Source organism: Aythya ferina, assembly GCF_964211825.1.
Source record: "Aythya ferina genome assembly, chromosome: 13".
NCBI classification, from domain to species: Eukaryota; Metazoa; Chordata; class Aves; order Anseriformes; family Anatidae; genus Aythya; species Aythya ferina.
Genome location: NC_140311.1, coordinates 17834495 through 17854937, shown reverse-complemented (window position 1 = coordinate 17854937; position 20443 = coordinate 17834495). Strand labels below are relative to the sequence as shown.

Here is a 20443-nt window from a genome sequence, read left to right as displayed (position 1 = left end):
AGGTGGAAAACAGTTTTTATTCTCACATAAAAGCAAATAATCTATTGTCTGTATACTGAGAACATGAGAGAAAAACCTGTAAATGAGATAAAACTAGTAAGTACTCAGCAGGCTCCTTACATGCTTAAATACTGTATTATTCATTGTATCTATGCGTGCATAGATTGCTTCCCCAGCAAGAGTTCTCCAGATCCTTTATGGACATAAATATTTCCTGACAGGGGAAGAGATACTACTTGATAGAATGTAGATACATTCTCTCTGTTTCAAGGATTTATTTAGCACAGAACAGTTAAATGAGTACTCTGAGGTAGCAGATGAAGCCTCCAGTGGAAGCCCAAATACGGCACATAACTTCTAGCTCCCAGGTGCCCTGCTTTCAGTACTCTTCATGTTCAGAATTATAAACCTGTACCCATGCTATTTCACATTATTTTCATTTCAGGGTAATTGCTACGTGTTTATTTTTTAGCTTGCTGAAATATGTCTCAAGGGGCATATGCATTAATTAATAAAATACTTGTTAATTACATAAGAACAAAAGAAAATACATGGTCAGCATTCCGGTTTCCATCATGGGGGTCACTCAGACACTCTCTAGGCAGCAAATGTCTGAAGCTGTGGCAGTTACTCTACTGCATCCAGAAATATGCTACTTGTCTGTACGCTTTTTATTTGCTGAAACAAATCGGTTAGAAATCTCTTTGATGATGTCTTCATGTGTGAATTACATGTCAAAGATATTGCACTGTGTGGAGATTCCTGCTCCTAGATTCAGCATAAAACACTGGCATGATCTGAATGTTTTTTCATGGTTGTTCAGGTGGATAATAAAGATCCTATGGCCAACATTCCTTCTGTTAGTTAATACCTTAAAAGATTAGTTGGCCCTAATACAAGGGCTTTTAACTCTTTGTGGGTAGTTTCTGAGTGCGTACTGACTGGTATTTGTGGATAGCTGCTTTTCTGAACATGTACATTTCCAGCTATTTCTTTTATGGCTTCTTAGGCCTGTCCCTGCAGACCTCTAGTGACTTAGGTACCCCCCGCCCCCAGGAAATGAGCATCCTACCCTTTGTACTGCACAGCACCTGCTGTCCCACAAATGGGAGAATTGATATTTTCCCTCTATTTTTGTCTGTTCTGTAATGCAGCAGGAATCCATCCTGTTTGTATAAAGTTTGGCAGATGGGCAGTCCTGCTGTTCCCATGATGTGGTGTGTCTCATATTATCAGAAGGCACTAAGGGACTCACTCTGGTTGACTTTGCCTGGTTACAGTATCCAGTCTAGGCTAATTGCTTGCTTTGTCTCTGCTGTTAGACACGGGGGAGAAGTGCCCCCTGCATCTCAGACAACTGCCTTACGGTGGGGGGAGTCATGACATTTTCTTTCTTGAGAATAACTTAATAAGCCTTGGAGGCAGAAAATTCCCTGATACTATGGCAAAGGTTTATGGTCTGAGATTTCTGGGGTAGTTAAAACATGTGCTTTTTACAGCTAGTAAAATTACAAGATAGGAGAATGTAAAGAAAATAACCACTGTCTATTCCCTACTGGACAAGTCACCGTGTGAACCACCCAGCAAATCTAAGGGCATCGTAGTGTCCTTTCTGGCTCTAAGTGCTCGCTTGGCTGCTCACAGCAGCACGTGTGCTCAGTGCTATGCAGCACCATCCCACAAAGTGATTCAGAGAGCAGCACAACAGCGTGGTGCCTGTGCAGAGTGAAATGCACTGCAGTATGTGCAGGCACAACTGACCTTAGTCAAGAGCTGATTTCGTATCCTTAATAGTTTGTTGCTTTTGCCTTTCTGATTTGCATTGAGTCTCTTGATACCAGTGCGAATTTCCAAGGTTCTGCCGTGTATTTGGAGGATTCTTTCTGAGCTGTAGGGAGGTGCCTGACCCAGGGTAATACCATAAGAAGCACTCATCTTTACCTCGTCCGTGCTTGTGCTTGTTGTTGATGACAATTTGTACGATTGTTCCAGATGCTTGCTGGGGATCTGGCAGGACTCCGCGGTTACTCCTGGCACTGGGAAACCGAGGCACATTGACCACCTGCCTGGCGGAGCTGGGCAACAGGTCGTAGTGGGAGCGGTGGTACGAGTGTCTCTGTTGGGAGACACAAAGGGGCAGGCAAGTAAATGTCTTGCGCCAATGAGCGTGGTGAAAGAAGCTGTACCACAATCTTAATGCAGGCAGTGGTTGTTGCCACCACCACCATCAAACAGGCCTCAAAGGTACTGAGTGGCACCATACAAATAAAGGCCATACAGGTTTTGCAGCTAGTTAACATGGCAATGAAGTCACCTGCACGTACACAGCTGGAACTCAGCTCACCGCGCTCTGCATTCGGTCTAGGTGTCTGTATCTACGTTGGGCATCTCAAGTCCCTGATCTAGTCAGTGCACTGGGAAGCACTTTTAGAACATGATTCATCTGACCTGTTGTGGATCTCTACATCATGAGGAGATGAATCACATTGCAGAAGAGCCTATTTCACTCTGTTTATTAGAGATGGAGTTCAGGGCTAGACATATTCGTTACTTATGTCTGTTTCGAGATTAGATAAGGATAAGTGAGCCTGTGTAGTCTTCCTCATCAGAACTGCTTTCTCCTCGGGCTGCAGCGGCAGAGCACACATGCACAATGACCGTCCAGAGCCTTGTTTGCTTGCAGCTGCTCTGAACTCTCCTGCAGGGCCAGGGCTGGCCGACTTCACACAGGCTGAGCAGAACCTTGCTGGAATCTGTCTCACAGACCGGGAAATCTCATTGGATTTGCAGAGGGAAGCAGTCTGTGCAGTATGTTTTCTAGAGCAAAAATGGTGGTTGTTTTCAGATAATGATTTTCCAAAATACCCATGGGCATGAAGGAATAGTGTGTGTTACAGCAGTTATTTTATGAGGCATGATTCGTCTCACTAATCCAAAGACCTGTTGGTTCATGTATTTGGGTAGTGTGCCTAATGCTTAAAAGCTCTTAATGTTCTCTCCAAGTGCTGTTGTAAAAAGCTTCTCTTGAGGAGCAAGTTGTTAGTGGTTACTCTTAATCCCAGAGGCAGTGAAGCCCCTAACGTAAATATACATACGTATGTATGTCAACTGGGAAAGAGTTTGTCATCATGATTTTAAAGTGTTGCTTGCATAGCAAACAAAACACTTCGGAATTTTATTCTTGTAGAGCATATACAATGAAGACCAAATCCAGAGCCCTCAGGAGCTCATGGCAGTTTGTAATTCAGGGTTACTCATGCATTCAGGTTGAGTTTATTAAGGAGTTTGCTGCAGCAGATATTCCTATACCTTGCCAGGTCTGTTAATATCCTTTTCTTATTTTTCCTTGATACATTGGCATGTACGGCAGGAAAACGTGTCTTTAAATTGTAGGTCACACTTACAGCTTCCCTGTTGGCCGGCTGCCGGAAGATGTCTCCGTCGGCATGTTCCCAGGATAACTCCCCATCTCCTGGACACGAAGCAGAGTAGTATCAGTTAGGGGAGTAACTGTGCAATGCTCGGGGATGTACCTAGGGGAAAAGTCTCACCCAGCTTTAATGCTACGTTTAAGGTGGAGGTTGCATTAGTGTGTAGAAGTGTCAGTCTGTAGTCTGACCTTCTTGTCACTAGATTCTGCAGAGAGCAAAAGGAAGATGACTTCCCAAATATCTAGCAAGCTCAGGATGAAGATTTACTACCAGATTTATGTGGCTTAGTGAGATGCTATGGGCTAGATGATTTCCAGTACCCACCAGTGTGGGTACTCAAGACAAGGAGACATAGCTTAGCTCTCTGAAAGGCTAAATGGTGTGACCTCTATCTGCTGTGTGCATAAGCACAGCTACTTTTGCTCAGTTGACAGTAACTTACCTGAGAATCGAAGCCTGAATTACATTTTTGTAGTCCCCTCTGAAGTGTATTCATTAATTAACATTTTAACATTTTATTATATATATCAGGAAAATATATGCCAGACTTTGTCCTGCAAATTTTCTACCCCATACCCCATGTCTTTTTTTTTTTTTTTTCCTTCTTATTTATGCTTCACTTCATAAAATTTGTTAATTCATGTGGAAGCCTGTGAATAACACTGCAATAAGTTACGGCAGAGTGTGAGATATTCAGCACTGTTATTTTTGAATCGGGCCAATAAAAGCAGTACAGAATAAGGCTCCTAACACCAATGACACTTATAACAAAGCAAGGGCATTCTGACTTGTCTTTTAGAACAGAAAGGGTTTTGCTAGAGCACTTGCAATTTGTAGATTTAAGGCAGAAGTAACAAATGCTTTTGCGAATCAGTGTGAGGGGCTCGCAAAGCCAGGCTCTGGCTCCTCACAGCCAAACGTGATTCATGGAAAGGAAAGTTGGAAAGGAGAAACTCTCAGTTTCTATTTAGGAGTAGCGTCCAGCTGTTTTCTGGGTAAAGACAAGCTTCATAAATATATACATAGCTGAGCGTGAGCCACAGTGAAATTTGCAGCAGGGAAACATCAGTTCAGGCTAGGGGGAGAATGTGGCTTTAAGAAGTTGTTAAAGACATAGTTAGAGGTGATCCTTGGTAGGACAAGCCATGGAACTTGAACTGATATCTGATTCTTGGAAAACTTGTACAAGAACAGGAGAAATCATTTAGTGTGGAGCTGACCTTGGAATTTATCCCAGCCTTGGAATTCAGATATAGGTCCAGATAAAATTGTTTTGCTAGTGGCTCCAAGCCTAGCTCTGGATGTGCCAAGCAATTAGACCAGAGCGCAGTGCAGTACCACCACAGCACGAGCCTGCTGCTCTACACGGGTGGCTCACGGCAGGGCCAGGCACAGACACAGCCTTGGGTCCTTGCCCCAGGACAGCTGCTGCAGCAGAGAAGTGTGTGATACCGCCTTGGGAGAGCCACGGTGCCGATGCAGGTGTGTTTCCAGTTCTGGGCTTAGCTGGGTTTCACTTGGTCAGATCCACCACGGACCCACTACCTTCTGGCGCACTGCGTGTTATCATTTTATCCTCTGTGTGTTTTGAGAACTTCAACTTAGGAGGAAGTTGAATCCTGACATAAATCAGCATCTGAACCACAGTGATTGAAGCCTTCTCTAGTCAGTAGGAGAGCAACAAACAGGAAAATCAGCAACTTTGAATATACTATGTTAGTATTTTTGGCCAGGCAGGCAACAGAAATTGATTTGGTTTCCTCCTCATGAGCTGTGCTGAGATCTCGATGCAAACATTTTGTTTAGGTTTGCGTTTTGTGAGAGTCACAGGGGGGAGATAAAACAGCTTAGCCCATATTGCAAAGGACAAGGTTGATTATGAGAGAAATGGCAATTTTAACATTTTAATAAGAATCAAAGGCAGTGGAATACACAAAAAACTCTGCATAAATGGAGACACTGAGTCTCCTTTACTGCGTAATCCAATTTAATCTCACCTCTTATATGGAAATTCTAAAGAGCTTTTGCCTTGCTAGTGACTCTCGGGCTGCAGTGACTGATTCTGCAGCATAAGGCTGGAGCATACCTAGGTCCGATACTTTGTACTTTGAAAGGCAGTTTGTTTTTTTGCAGCTGGCAGAGGTTGGTTTCAAATCCAGATCCAATAATTACCAGGGAACAGACACCAGGAATCATACGAATGGCAAGGACTTGCTTTAATTGAACTGTCAATGTAATAAATGTAAACCAATATATCACTAGATTTCACCCTGAGAAATTAGGACCATGACCTTGCCTTCCTGAGGTCAGAAAGCTTCATAAGCAGTTTATCCAGCAAACTATTTCAGGATTTGTAAAGGTGCCTCGCAGTAACGCAGCAAAGCAGCAGAGAATGAGCAATAATTTTCAGGCAAAGGAGTACTGCACAGAAATCCTCGCCCTTGCTCTGACTGAGAGGATGTCTTTATGCAGCTCACAGCATTGCCCTGCCGGGAGATTATGTCAGTTCCTGCATGGTGCCACACTTAAACTAATTACCACTGCAACTTTGTAGGTTAACTAGTTTAGACAGCTTGCTGCTCTGACATGACTACACAGCTTCTGCTTGAGAACTTGCTCCTTCAAGGCCTACCGTAGTGTCTGTGCTGCAGACTGTGTGGACTGGGGGACTGTTAGTCTGTGTTTCTCAACAACCATAGGCAAAACTATGCAACTGACAATACAACGCTCCTTATTTTCACCATGCAATAGTCCCGAGTACAAACAAAGAGAATTCCAGAAGGACAGAGATGCAAGCAGGAAAGGTTTTCAAAGCAGCCTGGCATCGCTGCTAACAATAGAGTGGCCCTTCAGAAAACTTCAGGCACCCTTAGGTGCTTGTCCACATCTCTGAGAGCTGGCCAGAGGTGCTTAGATACCCTAAAAGTGCTGATTCAAATGCCAGTAGTGAGATGAAATACATACACAGAATCACAGAATCACAGAATTTTCTAGGTTGGAAGAGACCTCAAGGTCATCGAGTCCAACCTCCAACCTAACGCTAACAGCCCTCCACTAAACCATATCCCTAAGCTGTACATCTAAGCGTCTTTTGAAGACTTCCAGGGATGGTGACTCCACCACTTCCCTGGGCAGCCTGTTCCAATGCCTCACAACCCTTTCTGTAAAGAAGTTCTTCCTAACATCTAACCTAAAACTCCCCTGGCTCAACTTAAGCCCATTCCCCCTCGTCCTGTCACCAGGCACGTGGGAGAACAGGCCAACCCCCACCTCTCTACAGCCTCCTTTAAGGTATCTGTAAAGAGCAATAAGGTCACCCCTGAGCCTCCTCTTCTCCAGGCTGAACAAGCCCAGCTCCCTCAGCCGCTCCTCGTAGGACTTGTTCTCCAGGCCCCTCACCAGCTTCGTCGCCCTTCTCTGCACCCGCTCAAGCACCTCGATGTCCTTCTTGTAGCGAGGGGCCCAAAACTGAACACAGTACTCGAGGTGCGGCCTCACCAGAGCTGAGTACAGGGGGACGATCACCTCCCTAGCCCTGCTGGTCACGCTGTTCCTAATACAAGCCAGGATGCCGTTGGCCTTCTTGGCCACCTGAGCACACTGCTGGCTCATATTCAGCCGACTGTCCACCATCACTCCCAGGTCCTTCTCTGCCTGGCAGCTTTCCAACCATTCCTCTCCCAGCCTGTAGCTCTGCTTGGGGTTATTGCGCCCCAGGTGCAGGACCCGGCACTTGGCCTTGTTAAACTTCATGCAGTTGACCTCAGCCCATCGGTCCAGCCTATCCAGATCCTCCTGCAGAGCTTTCCTACCCTCAAGCAGATCGACACACGCACCTAACTTGGTGTCATCTGCGAACTTACTGAGGGTGCACTCGATGCCCTCGTCCAGATCATCGATAAAGATATTAAAGAGGACCGGCCCCAGCACCGAGCCCTGGGGGACGCCACTAGTGACTGGCCTCCAACTGGACTTGGCTCCATTCACCACGACTCTTTGGGCCCGGCTATCCAGCCAGTTTCTAACCCAACGAAGCGTGCGCCAGTCCAAGCCAAGAGCAGCCAGTTTCTTGAGGAGAATGCTGTGGGAGACGGTGTCAAAAGCCTTGCTGAAGTCAAGGTAGACCACATCCACAGCCTTTCCCTCATCCACCCAGCGCGTCACTCTGTCATAGAAGGAGATCAGGTTCGTCAGGCATGACCTGCCTTTCATAAAGCCATGCTGACTGGGCCTGATCGCCTGCTTCCCCTGCAAGTGCTGCATGATGACTCTCAGGAGGATCTGCTCCATGAGCTTTCCTGGCACTGAGGTCAAACTGACAGGCCTGTAGTTTCCCGGGTCTGCCCTCCGGCCCTTCTTGTAGATGGGCGTCACAGATACACAGATACACAGATACACAGATATTTAGACAGGCTTTTAGACAGACATTTTGGTTTAGACGTTTGGGAAGGCTGGGAAGGCTGGCAGCATGCTTCCTTGTAATCAAGTTCTCTGTGTGCATGTTCCAAAATGCAATCACTAGTAAAATACCAACGTTAGCTGAATATAGATCGACATCTAATTTAAGCTGGAGTAATTGGTCTTACCCTCTGAGTTGAAATTCTTATGTCTTGTATAACTCGAGCAGGTCTGGTAACTTGTCAGGTAGAAGCTCATCTTTTATTTCAAAGCTTTTCTACCCAAAGTAATGGCAGCTATTTCAATTCATCACTTGAAGCCTTGATTTACCTCATTATGAGCATGCAGCTTTATCATCAGTGCATTCTCTCCCTGTTTCAGTTTAGGAAAACAAAGCTGGCAGTGCTGCCCTGCTGGAATGTGAGGTTTCGCTTCCCAACATGCCTTGGGTTGTGAGTAAATGGGAAACTTGCGGTGTCCTGAACCCAGTGCTGGTGCACAGACAGGGCTCGGACAGGGGAAGGAGTGCTTTCCGACGCGTGTCCTGTGGGCGGAATAACACTTACCTCTGCAGACTGGGCAGCAGGACTCCGGAACAGAGACTGGGAAAGAGCAAGTTAATTTGGGACAAGTCTTCAGCCCACAGTACACATTTCCTTCCTGCCGGTAAAACAAGGAGCATTTAGAAGGAGGCATCAATTCATATGGTACTGTATATACATTTTTATGGTCATATTTAAATCCAGTGTAGGTGTTTACATAAATGCCACTGTAGTAGCCAAACACAGAATATGAGACCAATGAAGAGTCTGAATAGCATTTCTTAAATTTATTGTCACGTAGAGGAAGGTTTCTTTCTTTTAAAAAATGGGGAAAAAAGCAATTGTGGGGAGGGAAAGAACTGCCGTGATTGTAGGCTTAAAATCTATCTGACCTTGCTACTAAAGCCACCTGGCATAAAATTCTTCCTGCTGCTCTCCCTTTGTTGTGTCTTACCACTGAGGTGGAGGAAGAACTGAGCAGTGACTCAAACCTGCAGTCACAAAGTTTGTTCAGTAGTTGGCGCCTGTTCAATTTGTAATTAATGTTGAATACGATGATAATTTGATCAGAGAAGGTCGTGATACTAAAGAGCTGGTTGGATCGAGAGGGATGTTGTACTTCAGACGGGGACTGCTCAAATATGCTGGATCTGAGCTGGTGACACCTAGAACAGCTCTGTGGCCCAGGCTCAGGCTACATTGCTGCTCAGTCCCAGCCTGTGAGGCTCTTAGCAGCTCAGTCCAAATCAATCCAGGTTCAGTCCCTGATTTAGTGCTCTATTTTCCAGTCAGGTTGAGGTGAAATATTTTCATATGCCAAGTAGCAATATTTTACCTGCTGCCTGCCTGCTGTAAGCTTACTTACAGCAGATGCTTGACAGGGTAAGCTTTGTCCACTGTGTTTGAGTAAGAGGTAGCCTGGCATTCCCCATGTGCCACGGGCTGGCTCAGAGTGCTTTTGTGAGTTTCAGCATCAATTCCCAATTCCCAGCCTCTGCTGTGTGCTGCATGTTGCATACATTTCAGTGTCACGTCTGCTAGAAAGGCAAAATGAAGCACAGACAGAGCAAGGCTCTGACAAATTACGGTACTTACTGAGCAGCTGCACTGGGCACACTGGTTTGCTTGCCTGTTTTGGAAAAGCCCCTCTGCCACAAACATTTCTCCGTGATGGTAGGTGGTGCCATTGTATTCGCAGGATTTCCCAGTTACTTTGCTGCTTACTGAGAAAAGGGAGTCCTCTGGAAGCAATGGGAAAGGAACACTTCATGCAGATGTTATCGACAACGAGCAATATCACAAATACAGGGATGGAAAAGCTTCCCTTCTCCCCCAGTTCTCCTTATTAAGGACAAGCTTTGTCATGCTGCAAAATATTTGTAATGTACTCACGCTGCTATTTTGCTGAACTTTTGTAATTCACACTTCAAGCTGACTGTCCTGGTTAATCTTTGGATTTTGATTTGATCATCAGTGCCAGCATTGATGGCCATACCTCATGCTGCTGCTTTTTTTCTTGCCCTGTGTGCTATAGCACTTGCTGTTAGGATGGGTAGGTGCAGTTATGTGCCTACTTGTTATATTTGCATGGCTTTTTCATGCTTTACTATAGAAGGCATTTGCACTTTTCCAGGATGGTTTCTCCCTTCTTAGGACTGGCATTGTTTTATTACTGATTTGTAGTGTTGTAGCAGACAGAAATCTTAGTTACAGGTTAGCAGAGAGTACAGAGAGTACCACAGGACGTGCATAATGCTGCTTCCGTGCCGTGCACAGGCACAGCCCTTCTGGCCTACGGGAGGAGTGACACCACTGATGGCACGTCAAGAGCAAAAAAGCCCCAGAATAATGGCACTACATGCATGTTTGTGCCCAGCGGCCCTTGCACCTTGCTGCTGTTGTTGTATTCAGAATGGGCAAAGCTTTTCAAAGGCAGACCTCGAAAGGCACCCAAATGCTGATGTTTCTCTTGTATGCATTATAATGGCAGATGTGCAAATCAGTGCGTTTTGTTTGCACAACTGAGTTTATACAATGCAGTGTACAAGCTGGCAGTGCCAGTTCAACCCTGAAACCTCCTGTTCCCGCTCCAGATCATATGGCATTCTGCACCAAGTCACTCAAACTTTCTTCTTAGACTTACAGTTAAACACATCTTATGTTAGGATATTCCCTAGACTGTTTAACTCCTGAACACAAACTGTGCAAAGGGATTATGCTTTACCTATGAAGTCTAAGTCACTCGATACCTATTGGGCAGCAAATCTGGCACTAAATGCATTTATGTTTACATGAGTTTAGCATCCCAGCATGGGAAGAGGCATTTTGAACAAGAGCTCTAAGGAAGTAACAGTGGAGTGTTTGTTCTCTGGAGCCAGAATCACTGCAGATTTCTAGGAATGCAGCTGAAATTTCAAGCAGTGGGTTTGGGCTTTCATGTAAAAGAAACCTGACCCAAAAATTCAGATTTTGCTGTAGGCCCCTTCATTATCAATCAGATTTTTTTTTATGAAACCATGACACCACAGAACACAGTTGTTCTCGGCAGGTAGCTTGAGTGAAAGAGCAGTTTTCTGGTGATATGCACTGGCATTAAACAGTGACATTTAGAGTTTTCTATAAAAGCATGTACTTTGTTATGTTGGCTTCATCAAATCTTAACGACCTTTTGAACTGTAAATATCAAATCTGACTGTGGAACATACACATATGGTATGTTTCAAATACTTCAGTATTTGAAAATCTAGTGGGTCAGCAAAGAACCTTCTGCCAGAGAATGGCAGGAATTAGCCTTTTAGCGCCCATTTAGGGTCCCATGCTTGGTATTTAATTTCTTTTGATGAGACAGACGTGGTGTTTGCACTTCCTCTTTTGAAGTGCACTCTGCACTTTCTATGTGGTTTGCTAGTAATGCACATTCTGGAATAGCAACGTATATGTTCCAATTGAGGCACAGCCTTGAAAAGTCATCAGCAAAAGATTCAAGTGACAAATTCAGCTACTGTCCCATCAGGCCTAAATATTGGAAAGCACAAATAAAGAGGCACTTTTCAGCACTGTGGCACCTGCCCCGAGTTATGTCACCATCAGTTCTTGGCCTTTCCAAGAGTGACCTCCTGGAAAGCAGAAAAAGGGATTACCAAACCCTTAGTTATGCCCCTGCACCTGGGGCAACTGGAAGAGCAGTAGAACTGGAAAGAAAATGAAAGGAGAATGCAGATGGTTCTTGTCTGGATATGAGGGCCTGTTCATGCAGCCTCTGCAGGGCATTGCTGTGCCCAGGTAGGATGCCTGTCCGAAGACAGTGTTCTTGTGGTCTGTTGCTTGCAAAGGCTCAGGCTTCAATGACTCATCCAGACTCTTCAGCATATTGGATAAAGACAGCAAATTTTACTGAGGTTTTACCTTGTATATGCCACATTGCTCAGATCACTATGAAATCTCCAAAAGCCTTTAATAAAAGCTTTCCAATAAGGGAAGGAGAATGGGGAAACTTTTATTTAAATAATTAAATTTACCTCCTTATCCATGAGACTGTTGAACTGTTGTAGGGTTCCTATAGGATTACAGGGTAGCAGCAGATCAGCCCTGGCATGTGACTGCAGAGACACAATGCTGGGTGAGACAACCATTGCTGCCGTTCTAACTGGAAAGGAAGGTGAGCAGCAGAGGGAAAAAAACAATTTTCTTATATAGCCAACACTCACTCTGATTCTGACTTCTGCCTTGGTTTCCAACACTGCCAGGTTAAATGATCACAAGAAATCTCCTAACCAGATTAGGAAGAAGGTCCTTTAGACCACTGCATTATTCAAGGAGGAAGAAGACAGCTGGCAATAAGATGGCTTGCTCTGGACCAGCATGGGCTAGCAGCTCAAGGTGTGCTGCTGCATTTTTTGCTTAATATTAGGGTCTACAGAGAATGTAGATGTAATAATATCTGTAATTCTAATTACTATTACTAATATTACTAATTACTATTACGATATTACTAATTACCTAATAACTGTAATTCTCTCTCTGAGGCCCTTGCATGTATGACATAGACGGGGTAGGAAACAGAGACTCTTAGAAATGTACCTGAAAATGAGGCGGGCTGGCCACCTGAGATCAGCAGGGCACCAGGGGGGACACAGTGCAATTGTTCACTTTAGCTGGGAATGAAACTATTTGTTCCAGGAAGATCTTCCAGTAACAAGACATCAAGGGACTGTGCCTTTCTCAACTGTGATGCAGATGCTAGTAAAGAACAGCTTTTCTTTTAAATGGATCTACCGATAGCCTTGCTTGGCCAACAGTAGTAGGTGGTGGCAGTAAGTAGTTTTGTTCATCTGTATTTCTTTCAAGGTTGATCATGGAACTTAGGCCTATAACAACTGAGTCATACTGGACAGCCCAAAACACATGTATGCCTGCCTGTCTGTGGAATGTGGGATGCAATTCTATTGCTATTTTGATGTAATAATTATAAGAAAAGTCAGTTTCAGTTACAGGGAATAAGACCGTGTTTTAGGTCCCTGATGCTGCTGCACAAACCTGTGTATGGGATTGTCTGCTAGCACGTTCAGTGACTATTTGGTTGCATAAAACAAGTTTGGAAGAAGTTTTCAGATCAAGATCAGATGACTCTTACTGCAAAAAAATACAGACAATCATATACTGGAGACAGCACATTGAAGAGTGCAGCTGATCCCCTCCAAATGCAGCATCTGTCAGAAACTGGAAGGAAGCTTTGTTTCTATTGCATGCCTACATCTACTGCTGGAGAGAGGAGGCAGCATGTGAGTAACTTTCTACAACTAGGACTTGCCTTGGTTTCTTTTCCAGTGCTCTTTAAATCACGGCTAATTAGAGGAGCTCAAACTCCCTCATCTTCTCTTGCAGAATGTGAAATTACAGTCACTTCATATTGCTTTAATAACTGCCACGTTTGAACTAGGAAAAATCTTGACATTAATGTTGATACCAGCATGCATTACGCTGTGCCTCGGTAAAGATATGTTAGAACTGGATTAATTAACTGCAAACATCCTGCATTGCTCAAAGCCCTATTTGTAAACCTCGTTTTCTAATCAGCATTGTTCCTAAAGCTTTATCTGGCATTTTAATGGTGCTGACTAACATTGCTTTAATTAGCCACCTCTGTAAAGTACCAGGCAAACCATCTGTGTGAATCCTTCTAATTAACTGGGTTCGATCTGAGCTTTTCTTTCTGGCATTCATAGCGTGTCAGTGGAAGCAATATAAAACATGCAGGGTAAAGGTGTTATAGCATCAATGGAAAAGGAAGTATCTTTGTTTCTGGGGTTGCTATTTATTTGCTAAGGGCTCTGACATCAGTACAGAAATTGACAGGCCCTGCTTGCATCTGACAAGGATTTTAGTGGGACCGAGATAAGACCATGAGTTAGTAACATGGGTAGTGCTGACATATCACAATTTTAGCATTAGGCAATGGCAAGGAGCTATGATGTGCAACCGAGGCTTAGCACGTGACTTGCTGTGGGTTTGAATTTACCCTGTAAGTATCTTTAAAGGCTGGATCTGGGTGAAGGTTTCAGGTTTTGCAAGCAGACAACACAATACAACTGCATCAAAAATTGATTAGCTTCAAAAATTCAAGTTTTTTAAAAAGGCAATTGGAGGTTGCAGTGACTACGCTTGAGTTCTTATATCCCAGCACGCCTCTTTTCCAAACGGGGGGCTCTCTCCAGCTTGTGTTGTCCACCTAGGCTGTTTTTCACTGGTGTGCCATACACACACAGTAAATTCTGGCCTCAGTGAAGCTAACAGAAAGATTTTCCTCAGGATCCAGCCTAGGTGCTTGCTGTAACTCTGCTTTTTAAGGTTATGTTTGGGGAGATGGCAGCCTGTACTGGGAGGAACTGTGGATCTACAAAACCATGGTTTTCTATCAGTCCAGATCTATGGTACAGCCTGATACAGAAGTTCACTCAGAACTGGAACTGCATGTTGCTATAGTTCACTTGTCCTCTAACCTAGTGTCCATTTGATAGGAGCGTGAAGAAACAGTATGGCAAGAAGTTTTCCATGAAGGGATGCTTGAAGTTTGCCATGAAGTGCAGTGTTAATGCTTTTCTGACAGTCTCTGACACAACAGCTAGATATGAATTTGATAAACCACAAGTGTTTTACAGAAATCTTTTGGCTCTACGGAATCTACTCGTCACAGATTTTTCATGGAAACCTGCATGCGTTCACAGTGTCTGCCCATGGCTTGGGGTTTCCTGGAAACAAGCTTTGAGGGCAGCCATACGACGTGCACAGACCCTGGCCAAGAACTCTGGGGGCTTCGTGGCTGCCGGAGCCTCCAGTCTCCTGGGAGCGACAGAACGGTGTCACATGGATCACAGTCAGTTTTGGAAACAACATCCTTTAGCTTCCTCTGTTTGCAACTGTTTTTCTTCCTGGATTGTTACAAAAGCTTGTTCCTGAGATGCTTTACCCTTACTTGGATATGAAGCAGAAGAGCATCAGTTATCTGCAGCTAATCCCTTGAATAGCTTAGACAAATTCCACTGAGAGTTCCTGCTATTTGAATCAGTGGCAACTTTGCTGAAAGTATTTCTGTGTAGACAGTGAGAAACACTAACTGGAGATGGGCAAACTGGCCTTTTGGGCAATGTTCCTGTAGGGTCACTTCCTTGAGGTTTCAGGATCCAGGCCTTACTACAGTCAGTGAAGTGTGCAACGTGGATCCTTCTGTACATAAGGGTACATGTGCTGGCAAACAAACCAGCTAACAAACTGGCAAAACCACCGCATAGTCATGGCATGATAATCAGTAAACTATTTCTGCTATTTCTACCTTCAAGACAGAAAAGCCAGTTGCTTTTTGGATGGCCTTTGCCATTGTGGACAATGAGACCAAGAATCTTTGCTTTCTTCAAATTGTGCTGAGTTTTACTGATCTGCAACCAGTAACAGATCAAAGTGGTAACTGAGTGTGTTCCCAGAGTGGAGGATGTACAAATTAGGCAAGGAAGGTGTGTAGGCAAAACTAAGGCCTCTGCACGGTAGGACCCTGCACAGCACCCCAGGAAGGGTCTCTGGGTTTTTATTGCATCTCTATGAGATTCTTCCTTGTACAATATTCTGCCTGTTCTTGTTAGTACTTTCCTTAACACTCTCACTATTGCTTATTTTAGTATCAGAACATCTGGCAAGGATCATTTTTAAAAAATCCTACAGGCTCTTGGCTTGCTGACTTAGAAACTATTTTTAAACTGCAACGTTCAGAGTCACCTAGTGTCATTTACAGAAAAAGATGGGCTTTTAACATCAAGCAGAAATGCTAGGCGCTCAGCCTGGCTTGGTTTTCGCAGTTTGTCTGTTTTATTAACCACCCTTATAAAAACAACCAAGTGCTAAACAATCTGAAATTAATCATGAGGTTTAAAGCCTTAAGAAACTTACCATACTGGGAACTGTTCTGCAGATAGTCTCTCTGCTCCACTATAACTAGGCAGATGATAGATTATGAATTTCAATCCAGAGTGGATTTTATAAAACATGCTTTCTGAATCAGCACGGAGCATAAGTACGTACAGACCAAGAGAATGTGGACTTTTTCTGGAGCCCTATTCACTAGTCAAGCAATTTTATCCTGTTGTAATTCAGGAGCAACTGTTTGCATTGACATCTCTCCTGCATAATCACTTGCATTCCCAGTGAACTCAACTGGAAGAGTCAGTTTAGTTGATAAAAAGGGTATTTCACAGCTCTCTAGGATGCACGTTGGTGCAGGAAACTGTCTTTGGACACCAGCTATGTGGTCATCTCACGTGGTGCTTCTGTACAGAAACCAGTCACCCCAAATTGCAACATATTACTTGCCTTGACATTTAAAATTGGCGTAATAATTGCAGGACAACTATTCAGAAGCAACACTCAAAGAACAATTATGAAGGTCCTTAGTCAAAATGAAACAATTCTTGGAAGTGTGCCGGGCACAAACATATCTAATGCCAAAGGGGAGCGGGACTAGCATGAAAGAGCACTTCTCCCTGTTTTGCTTATTAAAAAATACATGAAATGTGAATCAGCTTAGGTTGGACACCCTGCCCAACAGAGTGGATGGCACTTAGATGACCTTAGATCTGTTTTTGTAACACTGCTTGCTTGTGTAGGAGTTGCATGTACCCCTAGGCTTCTTTGATAAAAATTTATTGTTAATTCTCCACCTCCATGGAGTCCAGGCCATTTCCGTACAAGCAGAATCGTTCTGTAGGGTAACTTACACAAATGGCAGTAGAAAGAGAGATGTAAGGATGATTGTTGTTTATTGAGTCTTTTTATTGGTGGTTTTTATAGCAATTTTAAGGGCTAACACAGTGGTCTCCAGGTGCCACTGTGAAGGACAAATCCTAGGTGGCCCCAAAATACTCGCTGAAGTAGCTTGGAATAACAGTAATGGGATAAATTATTCACATGCTGAAAAGTGCATTTCTGGATCAAGTCCTGCAGGTGAAGTTGCAACTTACAAAGTGTGCTGAAAAAAATCCAGGCAGCGATATGGAACAAGAAGCCAATTAGCACTGACTGCAATTCGTGCTAGGAGGTACAAGCATCAGTGCAAGGAGGACAGAGTTGCAGATAAGCCATTGGAAGCCTTCTTTATGCTACACACCTTGTTACCTCTCCAGCTCTCTTCCACTGCTCCCAGAATATGGGTTACAATAGCCAGAGGCCTCGCACAGTACAAATAATGCAGTGTTTTCCTATACCACTGAAATGTGTTTTTAACGTGGGCTGTCACCCACAGAGGCTGTTCATCTGTCTCAGGATGGATTTCGCCCTCTGGTTTTATACTTCCCCAAAGTAGCTCGCCTGCGTACTGTCCCTCGTGGCTGTAGCTCTGTCGTGGGCCAGACACCCGCAGAGCAGGAGGTGTGCCCCCCACGCCGACTTCCAGCTTTTATCTGAAAGCAGAGCTGGGACTGTCAGCAGGAAAAACAGTTCTTGTATCTTGTTTTGGAGTTTCTGGTGCAGTGTTAAAGCTTTAAGGGTGCTAACATGCCTAAGGTGCCACCTCGCACATGGTGAACAGCCCCTTTTCCACCCCAGCCTGGGTTAGCCCGTTTCTTTCAAACGGGTCCCAGTGAAGCCAAGGAGTGACCTCTCCAATGAATTCTCTTCAGTGAATAACTCTGGAGAGGGGGACTCTACGCAAACAAGGTGTCACATTTTAATTTCTATTTAGGGGCTGCAATATTGAAAACTAATTCAAAGCACATGAGCCGTGCTTTGGTTCAAAACATTTCCCTTTGGCAGATAATGGTTTCACCTCATGCAGGAGAAACTGAGCTAAGAGGAAGGTTCTGAAAGATGAGGTGGTACAGTTCATTCTGGACGGTGTACCAGTAACGCCCTGTGGCATTCATACACGGGGAAGCAATAGTGAGTGATACATTAGGATCAGACTGGATGGCAGTGGGTTTTGACCCTCTTTGTAGTTGGGCATGCTTGCTGTGCACTGACTCACATGGTTTCTCTTTCCATGGCACCAAGGACACGTACATGGCTGCATGTTTCAATCCCCTGCCATCCTGATGTACGGAAGAGAAACACAAAGCGAGAAAATCCAATCACTTGGAAGGTCGCTTTGCGAGGGGACCTGTGCTAAGCTCCTCGCTCCAGCTTTAAAATGATGCGTGCCTCTTCTCATGGCTGAACAGCCTTCCTGACAGCTGGATAGGCATGTATAGCTCTCAGCAACCCTGCAGCTGCTCTGATTCACAGTATCTGAACCAGCATCCTGTCACCTGAGGAATCAGAGCTCTGAAAAAGCGGTAATGAGTACTTCGACTCCTGCTGCCTTGGTGTCTGTTTCAAGGGGTTCAGCCAAAGCTCTTGCCAGGCTTGGAAGGATGCTAAGTGCTAGTGACATTCCAAGTAGAAGATAAAGAAACCTGCCTCCAGGCAGAAATCCTCTGTGCTAGGCCCTTCCCTCTACTACACACAAGCCAATGGAATATGGTTATTATATTTAAGACAGCTATTCAGTATGAGACACATACTTGGACTGGAGGAATGAATATGCATTGATAATCTGATCCTTACAAATTCAGAACAGAGCCTAAGACTTGAAGAGGTGAGGGAGGCATCCTGCAGAAAGAGATTATAGAGCTTGCTAGAATGACAGGCAGATTTTAGTCACAGTTATGTTGAATAAATCTGGAACAACTCTGTTGATAGGACTAACCCTGATGCTGTGTGTTTTAAACTGTATTTTTTAAGATATTCTCTTCAAAAAGATCCTAATGTTTATATGGGGAAAAGATCACATAAATAATATTCCTCTGTGTTTATGCAGTGCATTTCATTCACAAATAGCAGTGCTTTTATATAGCACAGAGCACTTGTCTATTTTCCTGTAGCCCCAGTGAAACTAAGGTACAGTAGGTTTGCTTTGTACCCAGAGATCCACTTAATGTTTATCTTCTGAGCCATTTGTGCCAGGAAGGCCTGTGCAAAGAAAGATACAGCTGGAATTGTGGATGTCCTTGTTCTTCCAGTGTGGATCATTTCCCCAAAAAAGCTTTTAGTGCAAGAGACATTCCCTGGTCATATCCTGCCCACCTTAGCATGCGTGTACTGTGGCTTCTTGGTGAGTGAGAGCCAACTGCAGAGTGGAGAAAGAAACCAGAGAAGATGGGAATCTCTGTTCAACAAGGCCAAGTGCCGGGTCCTGCACCTGGGGTGCAATAACCCCAAGCAGCGCTACAGGCTGGGAGAGGAATGGTTGGAGAGCTGCCAGGCAGAGAAGGACCTGGGAGTGATGGTGGACAGTCGGCTGAATATGAGCCAGCAGTGTGCTCAGGTGGCCAAGAAGGCCAACGGCATCCTGGCTTGTATCAGGAACAGTGTGACCAGCAGGGCTAGGGAGGAGATCGTCCCCCTGTACTCAGCTCTGGTGAGGCCGCACCTCGAGTACTGTGTTCAGTTTTGGGCCCCTCGCTACAAGAAGGACATGGAGGTGCTCGAGAGAGTCCAGAGAAGGGCGACGAAGCTGGTGAGGGGCCTGGAGAACAAGTCCTACGAGGAGCGGCTGAGGGAGCTGGGCTTGTTCAGCCTGGAGAAGCGGAGGCTCAGGGGTGACCTTTTCGCTCTCTATGGGTACCTCAAGGGAGGCTGTAGCGAGGTGGGGGTTGGCCTGTTCTCCCACGTGCCTGGTGACAGGACGAGGGGGAATGGGCTTAAGTTGCGCCAGGGGAGTTTTAGGCTGGATGTTAGGAAGAACTTCTTTACTGAGAGGGTTGTGAGGCATTGGAACAGGCTGCCCAGGGAAGTGGTGGAGTCACCATCCCTGGAGGTCTTTAAAAGACGTTTAGATGTAGAGCTTAGGGATATGGTTTAGTGGAGGACTGGTCAGTGTTAGGTCAGAGGTTGGACTCGGTGATCTTGGAGCTCTCTTCCAACCTAGATGAATCTGCGATTCTGATTCTGTTATTATGGGCAGCATGGGATGCTGTGGAACACAAGTGTCATGGTGACCTGGGATAATGCATGCTCTTTTTTCCCCCCAGAAATTTGCCAAACTTCCCTCAGCATCTGTGGAGGCCTCTTGCATATATTTGCCTCAGAAAGCACAAAACCTGTCAGCACTACAGCTACCTGACCTGCTGCTCATGCAGCTTCAGGCCTGGACAACTAACCTGAGCCCCAAGTGCCATCAGTGTGCGGTGGGACAAACTGCTACTGCAAGGTCAAAACCACCAGCTGCTGACACAGCAAATGTTTGTACCACTGTCATGTCAAGAGAGGTAAAGAACACAAACACTGTAAAGCTATTTTATCGCCAGAACTGAATCCTGACCCATCATCTGATGAGAATTCAGGAACCTCAGGGAGAGAAAACTGCAGGGCTATCATCTATCACCTAGCTATACAAAATATCTTTTCTGGCCAGAGGTTCTTAGGGGATTACAGCAGAGCAGAAGAGAGCAAATTGATTTCTTTCTTATCAAAAATTCCTTTGCTTAATTTCTTTCTTGTACCTTTGTTTCCGCTCTCCATGAATGTGTCACCTCAAGGTCTGATCTGAAGTGC

General features: G+C 44.8%; 1 protein-coding gene across 3 annotated transcripts in view; it reads right to left on the bottom strand.

The window, feature by feature from the left end:
• CHRDL1 (chordin like 1) overlaps nucleotides 1–20443 on the bottom strand; it is a 45205-nt gene that overhangs the window by 9016 nt on the left and 15746 nt on the right. For all 3 annotated transcript variants that reach the window (XM_084535076.1, XM_084535077.1, XM_084535075.1), the window contains exons 5-8: nucleotides 9467–9612; nucleotides 8396–8489; nucleotides 3405–3472; nucleotides 1942–2116 (exon numbers count right to left, since the gene is read on the bottom strand). In XM_084535076.1, the coding sequence (XP_084391202.1) occupies nucleotides 1942–2116; nucleotides 3405–3472; nucleotides 8396–8489; nucleotides 9467–9612 (483 nt within the window). The remainder of the gene's footprint in view (nucleotides 1–1941; nucleotides 2117–3404; nucleotides 3473–8395; nucleotides 8490–9466; nucleotides 9613–20443) is intronic.